The sequence below is a fragment of the Trichechus manatus genome, unplaced genomic scaffold (assembly GCF_000243295.1).
Source record: "Trichechus manatus latirostris isolate Lorelei unplaced genomic scaffold, TriManLat1.0 scaffold00068, whole genome shotgun sequence".
Taxonomy (NCBI): Eukaryota; Metazoa; Chordata; class Mammalia; order Sirenia; family Trichechidae; genus Trichechus; species Trichechus manatus.
Window position 1 is genome coordinate 4,470,870 of NW_004444004.1, and position 13,522 is coordinate 4,484,391.

The 13,522-nt window shown below is 39.2% G+C and overlaps 1 protein-coding gene across 1 annotated transcript in view; it reads right to left on the reverse strand.

Moving 5' to 3' along the window:
- The window catches only part of CHRDL1 (chordin like 1), a 156,624-nt gene extending 146,941 nt beyond the window's left edge, over positions 1-9,683 (reverse strand). Inside the window, exon 1 of the mRNA XM_012556516.1 lies at positions 9,587-9,683. Within this exon, the coding sequence (XP_012411970.1) occupies positions 9,587-9,683 (97 nt within the window). The remainder of the gene's footprint in view (positions 1-9,586) is intronic.
- Positions 9,684-13,522: the final 3,839 nt, after the last annotated feature.

The following is a 13,522-nucleotide window of genomic DNA, read 5'->3' on the forward strand; positions in this document are numbered from 1 at the left end:
TTAGGAGGTGAATGATAAGTATTAATAGGAGCCAGGAATCTAGGTCCTGAAAAACGTGGAGTTGGATGAGGATGGTGATAACAATAATAACAAAAACACCACTAACATTCATTGAGCACTTCCTATGAGCTAGGCCCTATTCTAAGGGTTTTATATCTATGGATTCACTAAATCCTCACAACAACTTTATGAGGTAGGTCCCAATGTCATCCTCATTTTATGGATGAGGAAACTGAGGCACAGAGAAGTTTGGCAATTTGCCCAAAGTCATATGACTAGTCAAGTTATAAGCTGGGATTCATTCACTTTCAGAATTTAGAAAGTAAAGGGCTTCCACACATTTTTGCCTAAACTTTTCTCAAATTAACCTTCTACTCTACCTTTCAGACTCAGCTTTGATCACCTTTTAAAGAATCAAGTGTTGTTTGCAGTGAAGTCAAGTCATACTCAAGACAGACTATATAAAATGGTACAGCTGGCAAAGACTTTATTTTGCATTTTTTTTATCTATCTCAGTGACAAAGCATAAAGTATAAAATAATGCCCATGCTCTCAAAGGCTTGGAAATCTAGTTGGGAAGACAATATCACCCCAGTTAAAAGTTCTTTTTCATTCTCTTTAAACCTACCAGCACTTTCCTCATGGTACTCACGTGAGATTTATCTCATATTATGGTACCAGTATCTTCCAAATTATGCTTTTTAGGGTAAAATTTTCTTAGTCAAACACTAACTTCTGATAGAAACCTGACTCTAAATGCAAACATAATGATCTGTCATCAAGTACACTGGTCCTATTATCTAAGCAGTATGAGATTTGGCCAATTACACCACAGACAGAAATTCATTAACTCCTGGAAGCAAATTCAGGAGCTGGAAGCAAACTAGGAGCTGAACAGTAACACTATCAGTGCTATTAAACAATGTTTTTGCAGTTACTGACACTGATTTTTTTTTTTCTGAGTACACAGCAAAATAAACACTATAATCTTTAAGACATCTTTTACCACAGTTGGCCAAGATTGAGTGGTCAGGACAATTATAGCTGATTTCTCCATGAATACATTGGACAGTTATCAATTTTTATAAACTATGATAAAGTCAATTTCAACACAGTCGTAGAAGTTTGAACTTTTAAAAAAGTTTTTGATATCACCCAGGAGAGAATTTGTTGAGTTACACAGTATAATCAACCACACCTAACATCCCAGTGTATTCATCTTGGACAAGAAGCACAAGTGAGCTAACTTTATTGAAACAATTATGCCTCACCAATTTCTAGAAGATAAGGGCAAGAAAGTAAGGTGATCCCTTGCCAATAACTGAGAGATACCAGCTGGAGAATGAATGGCTTACCACTAACTAATGGTATCTGAGAGTAGAACCTGGTCCCAAAAGAATTGCAACTAACTTTTGAGATGGACCTTCAACCTGCACCATTTTAGCTATTTTTCAAATGGTTGAAATGGCCCTAGAAGTGAAGTGAAGATCCCTGCTAATTTGAGGGCCCTGTCAACAGTAACAACGATGGCAAAAAGTAAACAACAGAAATGTGTCACTATTCTACCAATGTTTTGCCTAATTATTATTGCCCAGCTCCCAGGACTAGGTCAAAAGGTTAGTAACTTCATCATCAGTCCAAAAGCAAGAAAACATTCCCATGAATTCCCAACAACTGTTTTTTATAAGAGCTATTACAGTACACACATAATCAAGTAAGTATTACAATAATGTTTATTCTATTATAACACATAGGGTCACTGGAAAGGGAAGATGAATCTTTGCTGTTAATTCTATGAGTGGGCAAATCAAGTAAACAAATTCCTTTTTAATTTAAAAAAAAACAACTACTAGAATAGTGAAGTGAAAACAAAGGCATAAGTACTTCTTATCTGTCATTTATCAAACTTGAAGAAGAATGGAGGAAGAGGGGGATGTAATAGTTATGGGGGGAGTGTTTTATTTCTCTGGCAATTGGGTTTCTAGATTTCAAGTCTCTATCAGATTTCCTCAGGGCTTTAAGACTTCATTTCCACAGCATGGAAGCTAGTGAAATAGATAGCCATTCTTCATCCTGTGTATGCAGCTTATTCCCCTTCATGCAGGAGTTAATTATCTTATTCATATTTGCTCAATCATTTGCCTAAAATTAATTCAAATTAATATGAATTGAGTGGCCTATGTACAGCATGCTGTTTCACTACTGGCCTTGTGGCTATTTCATTTGTCTACTAGCAGGTGGGCAAACTCAAAGAGAAGGAAAGAGTCCTTATTTCAAAGAGGTTTGACAGTCGAGCAAGGTGACATCATTGGCTAAGATGAGAACTGGAGACTTTCCATGAAATTTCAATTCATCATGCTCTCTCTATCTTCCATTAGCATGGATAACTGGAAGTTGATGGTATTGTCATTAGTCTTTACTATAAGGCCATGGGGAGACCCTTTTACAGAAAGGCTGCTCAGCTAGTGAAACCTGACCTGAATATTTTTTCTGGCTAAAATCATCTCTTCCATGTCATATGGCATAGGACTTTGGGTAAAAATCAATGCCTTTGTTTGAAAACAAACCAACAAACAAATTGTTCTTCCTATCAACACCTCAGCTGTGCAAGTCTATGCTAAAGAGGTTTTCTTTCTGTTTGGTCCAGAATACAAATTGGGCTCTTGAACTTTTCACAACAGAATCAACTTTGCATCCCCTGCAATTGGTATCTAAACAATCTAGCTTTTATTTCAGATAACATGGGTTTTATCTTCACTACAGGTGCATTTTAGAGACTCCAATTGTAAACTGACACAATAAACCCTGATCTAAATAGGTTATAAGACAGTGTTTCATTTTTGTAAAATAATATGTACGTATAGCTGAGCAAAGAAAACAAAGACTGGACATATATATTAAATCATCGTGGTTATCCTGACATGTTGAGACTACAAGTGACTTTTGTTTTCATCACACTTTTCTGTATCTTCTGAATGTTTAACAATGAAGTTCTATTTTATAATCAGAATAAAATCATGTTAATATAAAGATTGCTTAAGGGATCTGATAGCTGACAATCCAGTCTAGTAGAGATATTAAGCATTCATTTGTTTAACAATTCCATGTTCTATCCTCCAATTAATTTAGATCATCCAAAAGTAAAGTACCTGGACCACATTACCTTAGTACTTACAGGAAGACCTTTATTGAGTTATGATTCAGTGTTTGCCCTGTTCCTTTACAGAGGGTCGATAAAGAAATGTCAAACAGATCATTCTTATGTCTTTAATGAAACCACGACTACAGATAGTCTCCTTTTACCACCCAGAATGTGCTTTATTGAAATATTCCATGATCAATACTCTTGAGCAGGGGTGGATTAACCAGTAAGCACATCTTTGATGTGGTGAAACGGTGAAATTGTGCACTACAGATTAGTAAGTAAGCAAAAGAAAGCCCATGCGTACCTTGCTTATTGGTAATCCGTCCCTACTCTTGAGTGAGTGGAAGGTGAGAATAATCTCTGTAGATGAAAACTATAAATTTTCTCTTGCCAGCAAACCTAAAGTCTCTCTTTTTATCCTTCCAGGAAGCATAAGCCAAATTTAGAGTATGAATGCTATAATCTACCAAACCAGGTGTTAAAAACATCTACTCCTTCGACTTCCTTTCATATGGCCTTTATTTTCTTTCATCTCTAAAAACATTATCTTCCAACTACTCTTTCATCTATAACCTGTATCTAATCCTTTTGGAAGCAGACAGGCTATAAATCTTAAACAAATGAAATACTCTTTGCAATGACCTTGTGATGTTGAAGAAAGTCAAGTACCCAAGGCCAGGACCTTGGTTTCCCTTGTCCTACCTCCCCAGCCCCTGTTCTTGGATCCTTTAGTTTTCTGTCCAGAAAGCAAGAATTCCTTTCTGTTTATATGTAGAGAATCTTTAGTCCAAAGAGCATGAATGACTCAACTAATACCACACAGCAACAACAGAGGACTGACCAGAAACCAGGTCTTCTGACTTTTAGCACAGTCCTCTTTCCATTAAATTATGAAGACATTCCAATCCTACTGAGAAGTCAGAGAAATTTAAGAAGCATAGACATAAAGACACATATTTTTAACCTTCCTCACAACTTTCCTCTGGCTTAGCTTGTTTAGGTTCCTGAACTATTTCAGTCCTGGTCTCTGTCTTTTAACTACCAAATAGTGCACTGTCTCTCTTAGGAATTCTGGTTACAAAGTTCTTTATTTATTCACTTGGATCCTCTCTTACTGAACAAATACGTATTAAGTGGCTGCCATGTGCAAAGGTCTGGGCTTCTATTCAAGAGAATGGACTGGCTTCTTCAGAGAATTGCCCAGAGGCAAACTGGTATAGTGAACAGAACACTGAATTTGGAGACCTGGGTTTTAGTTCTGGCTCTGGCTTGGACATGCAGTCTGCCCTTGTACAAAGTCACTTGACCTCATTAGGTTTTAAGTTTCACATCTGAAAATTAAGGGGATAATATCACTTGGCTCATAAAAGGGTTTTTCTAATAGCTACCACTATTGAAAGTTAACTATATGCCAGCTACTGTGCAAAGTGCTTGGTGAACACGATCTCATTTATTCTTCAAGTGATCATGTTGATGGTCATTATGCTATTATTTCCCCCACTGTAGTGATAATAAAACTAAAGTTGGAGAGGTTAAGTAACATTCCTAAGGTATGTAAGTAAGTGGATCTGGGGTTTGAATCTAGGCTGACTCCAGAGTCAATGCACCACTCACTGTCCCCCAATCACAGCTTAAAATATATATAAGAATTCACTTTGAAAAACAGGAGGCTATCTAATTTTAAGATATTCTTCCTTTTGTTCACCTCTACCTACCTAAACTTCTAAGATGTGAGTAGGTATACTCTTTGCTTGCTTCTTCCCATTGTCCAATAATCACTTCAAATCTCCAAATGAGAATCTGGGAGAAGAAAACTCATGCCTTTCTGGCTGACTGGCTTTTGCAATAGGCAGAGGGTCTGGGTGGACTCCCTAAGGCCACTCTTCACATGTTTCAAGCTTTCTAAATATCTTCTTTCTTCCCTTCAATCTTTTGGTGGCTCACTGTTTTGAGCCAAACATGAATGCTGGAAGCTTTTCTCCTGGTGAGAAAAACAAGTGAGAATCTAGCCCATTGGAAGATCCAGCCGAATCACCTTATAAAGCAGGAGAGGACTCCATGAAATACATGAACAGTTTCTCTCCCCCAGAACTTTGCCAGACTTGGCACAGGCTGGTCCATTAGAAACACGTAATTGAATACCCCTAACAACTCAATTCTTCAACCTCGCTTTGATCAATAGCTCATTACCTAAGTTAGATCTGCCAAAAGGAGCAAACTCTTCAGCCCATTTGTCCCATATTTGCATGAATATTATGCACTGAATGTTACGCTCCTTTGAACTTCAAAAGAGCTTCCTGGCCTTTTTGACTACAATTTTAACAACAGCATAATGGAGTTACAGAAAGACCTTTTCCCAGCTAAAGACCTCAAACCTTGCTAACTAATGCTGGACAGTAACAAACTTTTATATAAGCAACAAATGGCTCATTATTCCATTGCAATGCACCTTAATTACTCCATCAGTATTTCCTGAGCCTGTCTTCCCTCTTGTGATAGCAACTGCAACAATGGCTAATTAGTTCCCAGCCAGTGGCAGAACCCACCTCCACCTTTTTCTTGCAAAAAGAGCTATCCACAGTTAAAGCATCTTTTCCAGACCTCCTTATATTTCTTCACCAACTGAGTGAGTACCTTTGACCATAACGGTATGTTCCCTCATTCCATACTGATGCCCACAAAAGGAGAGCAAACAGGTGACAGAGCACCATCCTTGACCCAGAAGCTTATAGTCTAACCAGCCCCTCAAAGATCAAAAATCTCGGCTTCCTTGGGTAAAACGGCATCAGGCAGTAGGGAGAAAACTTACACTTACTTTCCTAAAGTTGTCCCAGTTTTGTTTTGTTTAATTAAAAAAAGAACACCCCTTTTTCCTTCATCCAGTCCCACGTCTCTAGAATTAGAGAGAAAAAATATGAGAAATGTAATGTCTCTTTACTTTAAACTACTTTTTCCCTGTTCTAAAAGTAATATTTGCCAATGATAGAAACTTTGGAATAGATTTTAAAAGCATAAGGATGAACAAAAATAACAGTCATAATCCTACCACACAGAGACGAAAAAAAAATTTGTTACCTACTGCACATCATATATGAATGTAAATTTCATATGAATGAAGAACTATGGGTAAAACCCAAAATTATGAAAGAAAGAGAAGAAAATGTAAGACTATGAAGTGGGGAAGACTTTCCTAGGAATAACAAGAAATCCAGAAGCCATAAAGGAAATGAATGACAGATATGACAAAATAAAATTTTAAAAAATCTGTATGGGAAAATACAACTTAAACAAAGTTTAAAGCAAATGGAAGACTTAGAAAATATTTGAAATACAAATGGTCAGTAACCTTAATTATAATAAGCTTTTACAAATCAATAAGACAAGCACCCAATCTGAAAAATAGGCAATTGACTGAAGAAGAAATACAAATGAACTGAAAAGATGCTCCATTTCAGTAATGGAAAAATATCAGAGCAAAACTGAAATATCATTTATCCCTACTTAAATTGGCCTCCAAATACAAAGATTAATAACACTTTTGATGAAAGAATTAGAAGTGCATTCATACACAGATAGTGGGAGTATAAATTGATACAGCTTTATGAAGGGTAATTTGGCAGTACTTATCAAGATTAAAACTGAATATACACTTTGACCTAACAATTCCTCACAAATACTTGCCTAAGTGCCTAAAGATGTTCATTAACATATTACTAGTAATAGCAAAAACTAGAAGCAACCTTAATATCTACCAATACCAAACCCAAACCCATTGCTGTTGAGCTGGTTCCTCATAGTGACTCTGTAGGACAGAGTAGAACTGCCCCATAGGGTTTCCAAGGAGAGGCTGGTGGATTCAAACTGCCAACCTTTTGGTTAGCAGCTGAATGCTTAACCACTGCACCACCAGGGCTCCAAAATCTACCAATAGGGACTAGTTAAATACACCGTGGTATATTTATGCAAATGAAAAGTATGCAGGCATTAGAAGGAACATGGTGCTGTTAGTTATCTATGTTCTAGACACATTATTGAGTAAAATCAAGTTACAGAAAAAATATATATAATATCATCTCATTTTTGTAAGAAAAAATCCCTAACATGCATGTACATTTTTATAACAGGATGGAAGAACACATAACAAACTTTTAATAATGGTTATCACCAGAGAGCGGGATGAAGGGGTCGAGGGATATAAACTCTGTATGAAGCTTAGATACTTTCATTTTCTTTCGTACAATGAACATATACTAATTTTGCAATTTAAGAAATTTTAAAATAAGTTGGCATAAGCATTCTCCAGGATCACCAAATTTTCAATAAGTAGTGTTCTTAATGGTAGCATGACATTATATCGATCATTTATGTAGCCATTTCCCTATGAACTGACATTTTCACTGTTTAACTCCTCACTGTTACAGCTGTAATATAAATCTCTGTGCATGCATTATGTGTGTGTATGAATATATACCAAGGCAACATATATATGGTATATATTTTGAGACTTCCCCTTTAGTGGAGATGACTTTGTAAACATCTCCAAGACAGTTAGCTCGGGTGTGGTCACATACAGAATGATGCTGGTGGCTCATTCAGAGAATGACCATGACTTTAGCCTCATCATCCGACTGTAAGCCTAAAGCACTAGACCAGAACTGGTGTCCTGGGCCATCTGTTACATAAGCACTTTGACAATGACTGACTATTACAAGGGCTTGGGACAAATTCTTAGGCAACAAGAAATGTTAGAAAGTAATAGATTTTGGTCAATAAATATTTCAGGTCCATCTTTCTTTGATTTGTCAGGTAAACTGTAAACTGCGTGGTAGTCCTCAATTCTTCATAAATATGGAAGGCTTCCAAGAAGAGATGGTCTTCAAAGACTTACAAGCTTCCCCACAATGCTATCAGTAACAAGCCATCAGGGGAGTTTCTTTCTAAGAGAGGAGGGATTTTAAAGCACAGCTGATTGTGAGCTGAACTGAGAATAAAAATTTTTTCTCTAACTTGATTTTACTCAATAATGTGTCCAGAACATAAAAAACTAACAGCGCCATGTTCTTCCTAATGCCTACATAGTTCTCATTTGCATAAATATGCCATGGTGTATTTATTTCTATCACATCCACTTAAATCAAGGAGGACTTCTGGAAGAGGAGGGCTCTGAGATGGACTATATTCAAGTGGAAGGAGAAGGAGATAGTCTGAGAAATACAAGGGGAGAGGCTGACCAAGCTTCCTGATTGAGATCTTACCCTGCTAAATTTTCTCTTGTGTCCCAATCATACAGATATCACCATAGATCACTCTGCTTAAAAACCTAATCAAAAGCACTATTTCTCCCAGGAAGAGGACTAAATTTACTATGAAAATGGTAATGAGACAGAAATGCACACAACGATGAAATAGGCTTGGCATTGTTCTCCCTGTCAGCAAGCCTCATGCCTGATACATTTAACTTATGCTGATAAAGGAGATAAATGTTTAAGTGATGGGCTTCAGATGCTGTGTCAGCTCCTACCAAGAATATTTTCACAGTTCCTTCTCATGAATAAGTCCAGTGGAGCAGAGAATGTCCCCCTTGGACCAGTTCCATTTTGTACTTCTTTGATGCAACCTAAAAGGGGAATTAGAGCTATGGATTTTCCTTCAAATTTAGAGCAAGTGTCCACTTCAGAGGTGGCTGCAAATGGCCCAAAGAAGGTGAGGCCCATACTGTGCAAAGGCAGCAGAAAGCTCCTAACAAGAGCAGAGATGTCAACGGTAGCTCATAAATCTTCCAAATGTGACGGCAGTAGGGTTAATTATCCCCCCTTCCTGCCACTCTCTGCTTTCTCCAATGTGTTAGCCCATCACACGGATCACTGACTTTCTAGAATATTCTCTGGCTTTGCAAGGACGTTCCTTTCAATCAATGGCATCCAGTTTGCTAACGGTCCCTGGAATCTCAATTTTCTCTAAGGATTTTTCATCTGAATCTAGTTTATGTGAAGGTTTTTTTCCTTCTACGTTTTAGGGCATAAGGGACTCGGCAGAGCTTGCTTTACTTTTTTCTTTCTTCTTTTTTTTATAAACTGAAAACCTTTGCTGAAGAGTCTGAAATTTGGGAAAAAATCCAGCTCATCTGTCAGATATTTCTAGAGTTACGTAAAATGGAATGAGATTTGTAAAGTTTAGAACAGGAAAGGGAAAATAGGCTAATGTGTCATGTGTTCTGTGAGATGAAAACTATATGATAATCAGAAAAACAGCCTGAAATGCAGTTGGCCCGATTCAAAGCTCTCATTCTTTTATCAACTCATGCATAAACCAGTAACATTCACTTTCCTCTCTTAGAATAACGGTATGGCCACATTTGGGCTAAATCACAATCCCTACAGATTATAACCACATTTTCAAAGAAATTATAAGTATCCTTCTTTAAAAACTTAAGACACTTACGTTGTACTTGCTCTGCTTTGCTTCCTTCTAGGAAAAGAAAGAACAGCAACCAGGAAAAGATGTATTTCATGCCTCCCATCTTCCACTTTTTTCTCATTTTGACCACTGCAAAAGGCAACTTAGAACCTTCAGGGCCTGGTGTACTTAAGCTGTTGGGAAGAAAGCAGAAAAAAAAAAGGCTTAAAACAGACACTCTGGAACTGATGGAGATCATTGATGCTTAGGCTTCTAACCAGCCAGAAAAAATTGCTGGAGGATTTACATAAGCACAAGCATTGTTTTCCCACATAAGAAGGAGGACTTGCCTCTCCTGTCTTTCAAAGATTATACGGGAGAAAATTCAAGCAAATGAACATACATTCCTACCCAACTCTAAGGCTAAGTCATGACAGGCAAGTGATAAGAAAATAAAAATAAATTTTGAAATCCTCCTTCCTAAGGGAATGGAAGTTGATTTCTCAAGAGATTATCTTTGGGACAAAAGGGAAACTGGGGTTTGCAAAACTGCTATTTTCGCAAATAAGGTATTAGTAATAGGCATGAGACCCAGGCAGTTTCTGAAATGAAAGTTAACTAATGTTAACTTCAAAACTTTCAGGGATGTTTCTCCTGTGTCTCCTTTGAGATCTATAAATACCTCCCGTGTGGCTACTTATGTCAGGAAAGGCAGATGTAATTAGCACTAGATACAATTAAACACCTGAAAACAGTTTTATTGCTTAGTATGGTTCAGACATATTCCTCCACCATGAAGTCCAGGGTGAAATGGAAATTTAAAATGGGTCATTTTACATGGAATTTAGGCAAATTTAAATAGGCAATTTGTTCATACTGTACCATCATGCAAAAGATCACAGGTTAGGAAATATATTCTATCTTCAAGGCAACTACAATTGTTAAAAATAATTGACACGTGTATTTCTAGTCTAAGGGGTAGAAATCTTAACTTTTTCAGCCTCAGAACACAGAAAGTTTGCTATATAGCTTATATCCAGTCATGAGCCATTAGACTTTAGAGTTTGTAAAACTCTTCAAATGGGTGATTTGAAAATATTTATTCTAGAAACTCCACATTCAGTCTCAGGTTAACCCTGAATGGCAACTGAATTTATTGATCTTTTCACAGGGTCCAACTTAAATATCGAGCATAAAGAAATCAAAGGAATGCAAAACGATCGTTCTGGAGAATTGAAATGTCTGAGCTCTGAAGTGGATGTCACAGCTCCTTCTTATATAATGGGAAGTTATCCCAATAATTAAAAATCCATTAATTCAAATTATGAATATCTAACTGAGGAGAAATTAATCATAGAGAACAGCCTGTGCTATCAGGAAGGATTTGAAACATCCATGTGCCTTCTCTCTCTCCTTCGTGCTCCCTAAACAAGGACCATATTCCTCCTAGGACATGTTCCTAATCTTCCAAAGCCCTGGGTTCTGAATTCTTGGTCAAGTTCTGTGGACTTGTGGTCCACTTTCAGTCACTCAGAATGTCTCTGTCCCCTGAGAGTTACCAGGTTCCCTTGAAACGAATCACTTTCATTAAGAGTTTAACAGAGCTACCCACCCCAGTGAGGTTCTTCTTGAGCCTACTTTAATAAGCTTATCCTTCAAGCCTCCAAATGAGAAAGATTTTTAGTCGCTGAAATCCAATTTATTACAATCACATATGGATCTCTGGGAGTATTTTTGAAACCACAGTTTTTCAGGTCTCTCCATGCAAGAACCAACAGGGTTGTTTTTCTTGTACAATGGTTGGGCGATTCGGTGAACAGTAGCAATGCTTCATAACTCAAACTGGCAAGAAAATGGCTCTCAGAATTCTTTTGCTTTTCTTGGGTCCCAACTAATGTTATGAGCAAATAGAAAAGTTGGTGACTAGAGAGCAATTAATCTCGTTTGGCATTCCTGTCATCTTTGAGGCCTCCCAGGCTGTGACGGAGAACATCAGAAAACAAATCGCTCCATAAATTTTCACTTTTGATTTACAAGATCCTGAAGTATTGCCTTTGTATTCTGTGCAGAACTATAAACCGAGAAGAGTTCCCTTCCCAAGTCTCCCTACCATTCACTTTCTCCTTAATCCCTTTAACTTTTTTTTTATTGTTGTTCCTTTTGGGAGAGGGGTTCAAGACATTTGTTGGGACTGCAGCAGTAAACACAAGCAAACATCGCTCAGCAAACATGTCGACTCTTATTCTTGCAAAGAGCTAAACTGTCCTTAATTTTTCAAATTATACTTTGACCCAGTTAACTGGAGTTATTTCTGCATTAACTCTCTGTCTGCTTCACACGGGCTATTGTGCCACTGAATTTGCACTGGCTCTGTTACAGTTTACTTAGAAATGCAGCCATTGACATGTTTGTGGGGCAGAGATCTAGGACCCAACAAGAAAGCAACAAAGAAAACAAAACCCTGCAACTAGCACTGCGAGGGTGGGAGGCCGAGTGGGCTTTACAAAAGAACTAGAAACGTGTCAGTATCAAAAGAAAGGTATCTATTAAGATGCCTCCGTGAAACAAGCATTCATATTGTTCATTTCCATCAAGCAAAGGGACCAGCTGCTCCTTGATCAGCTGTAACTGCAAGGCAACTGGGCCATAAGGTGTCAGGAGTCCACTCTCAAAGCAGATCTCCTGGGTAGAATGGAGCCAAACAGATATCCCCCAAAGGAAGGCTAAGGGATGAGCACATGTCAGCCAGTTCTTCACGCCCCACAGTGTCCCTTTAATCCTCTGGAGAGGCTTGACTGACCTTGTAATCTCACATTCACAATCATCTGTGGTATAGCCCCCAGGGTAGCAATTCTCTTTCTGACAAACAATAAGAAGACCCTGGAGTCTCTGGCCCTTGTCCATCAGCTGAAATCTTCTCCCCTTCTACCCTAACAAGAAAAGCTCAGTTAACTTGTGGTGGGTTGTCACTGAAAAGCGGCAGTTCCAGCTCTGGGTCTCTGTTGTTAAGAGTCAATGCCTTCATTGCTACTTATATTATGATTGACAAACAATGTCTTGCATTTGGCTTGCAGAACACTTTCCTATCTGTCATTGTATTTTATTCCCACAACTCCATCTTCAAAATAGGTTCCCTGGGGCCCAGAGAACTCAAGTGACTACTTGTCAAGCCCTGGTGGCGCAGCAGTTAAGCGCTCAGCTGCGAACCGATAGGTCGGCAGTTGAAACCCACCAGCCACTCCGGGAGAAAGATGTGGCAGTCTGTTTCCATAAAGGTTACAGCCTAGAAAACCCTATGGGGCAGTTCTACTCTGTCCTATAGGGTCGCTATGAGTCAGAATCGACTCGAAGGCAACAGGTTTGGCCTGGTTTTGGGTTCAGGGCACTTAAGCAAGTGAGAAAACAGGTTCGGGACACACTCGGTAATTAAGAGAACTGCAGAGCCCTGTTAGCTGGCTGAGAGAGGACTACCCAAGTGGCCTCCAAAAGAGCCAGAATATGGAGAAAGGCAGGCCCAGTGGCGAGTGGTGAGTTCAAATCCAGAGCTCCCAAATTTTCCCGGTCCCTCACCTTGCCCCTGCCGCTGGCAGCTGGGCCCTATAGCTGGGGTGGCAAGTTGGGAAAGTCCGGGGCGCCCTGGGGGTACCTCCAGAGGCGGCTTCGGCCAACAGTTAACACCCTACCTGTGCAACGGGATGGGAAAAAGGGTGGGGAGAGCGGGCGCAGGACACTGCTCACTGACCTGGGCACTGGCCTCCTCCGTCTGCCACGCGTGCACGCGCTCCGAGCTCCCCCGGGCGCTCCTCCGAGGTCTGGGGCTCGCAGGTTGTGGCGAGAGCTAGAGTGCGCGCGAGGAGCGGGGTGGGGGGGGGAACGACTCAAAAGTGGGTGGGAGGAAAAAAATCACCGCCCTCAGACCACGACTGAGCAGCAGCTCGCTTGGCTCCCGAGGGCAGAGTCAAGGCGCGGGCGCGGCGGCCC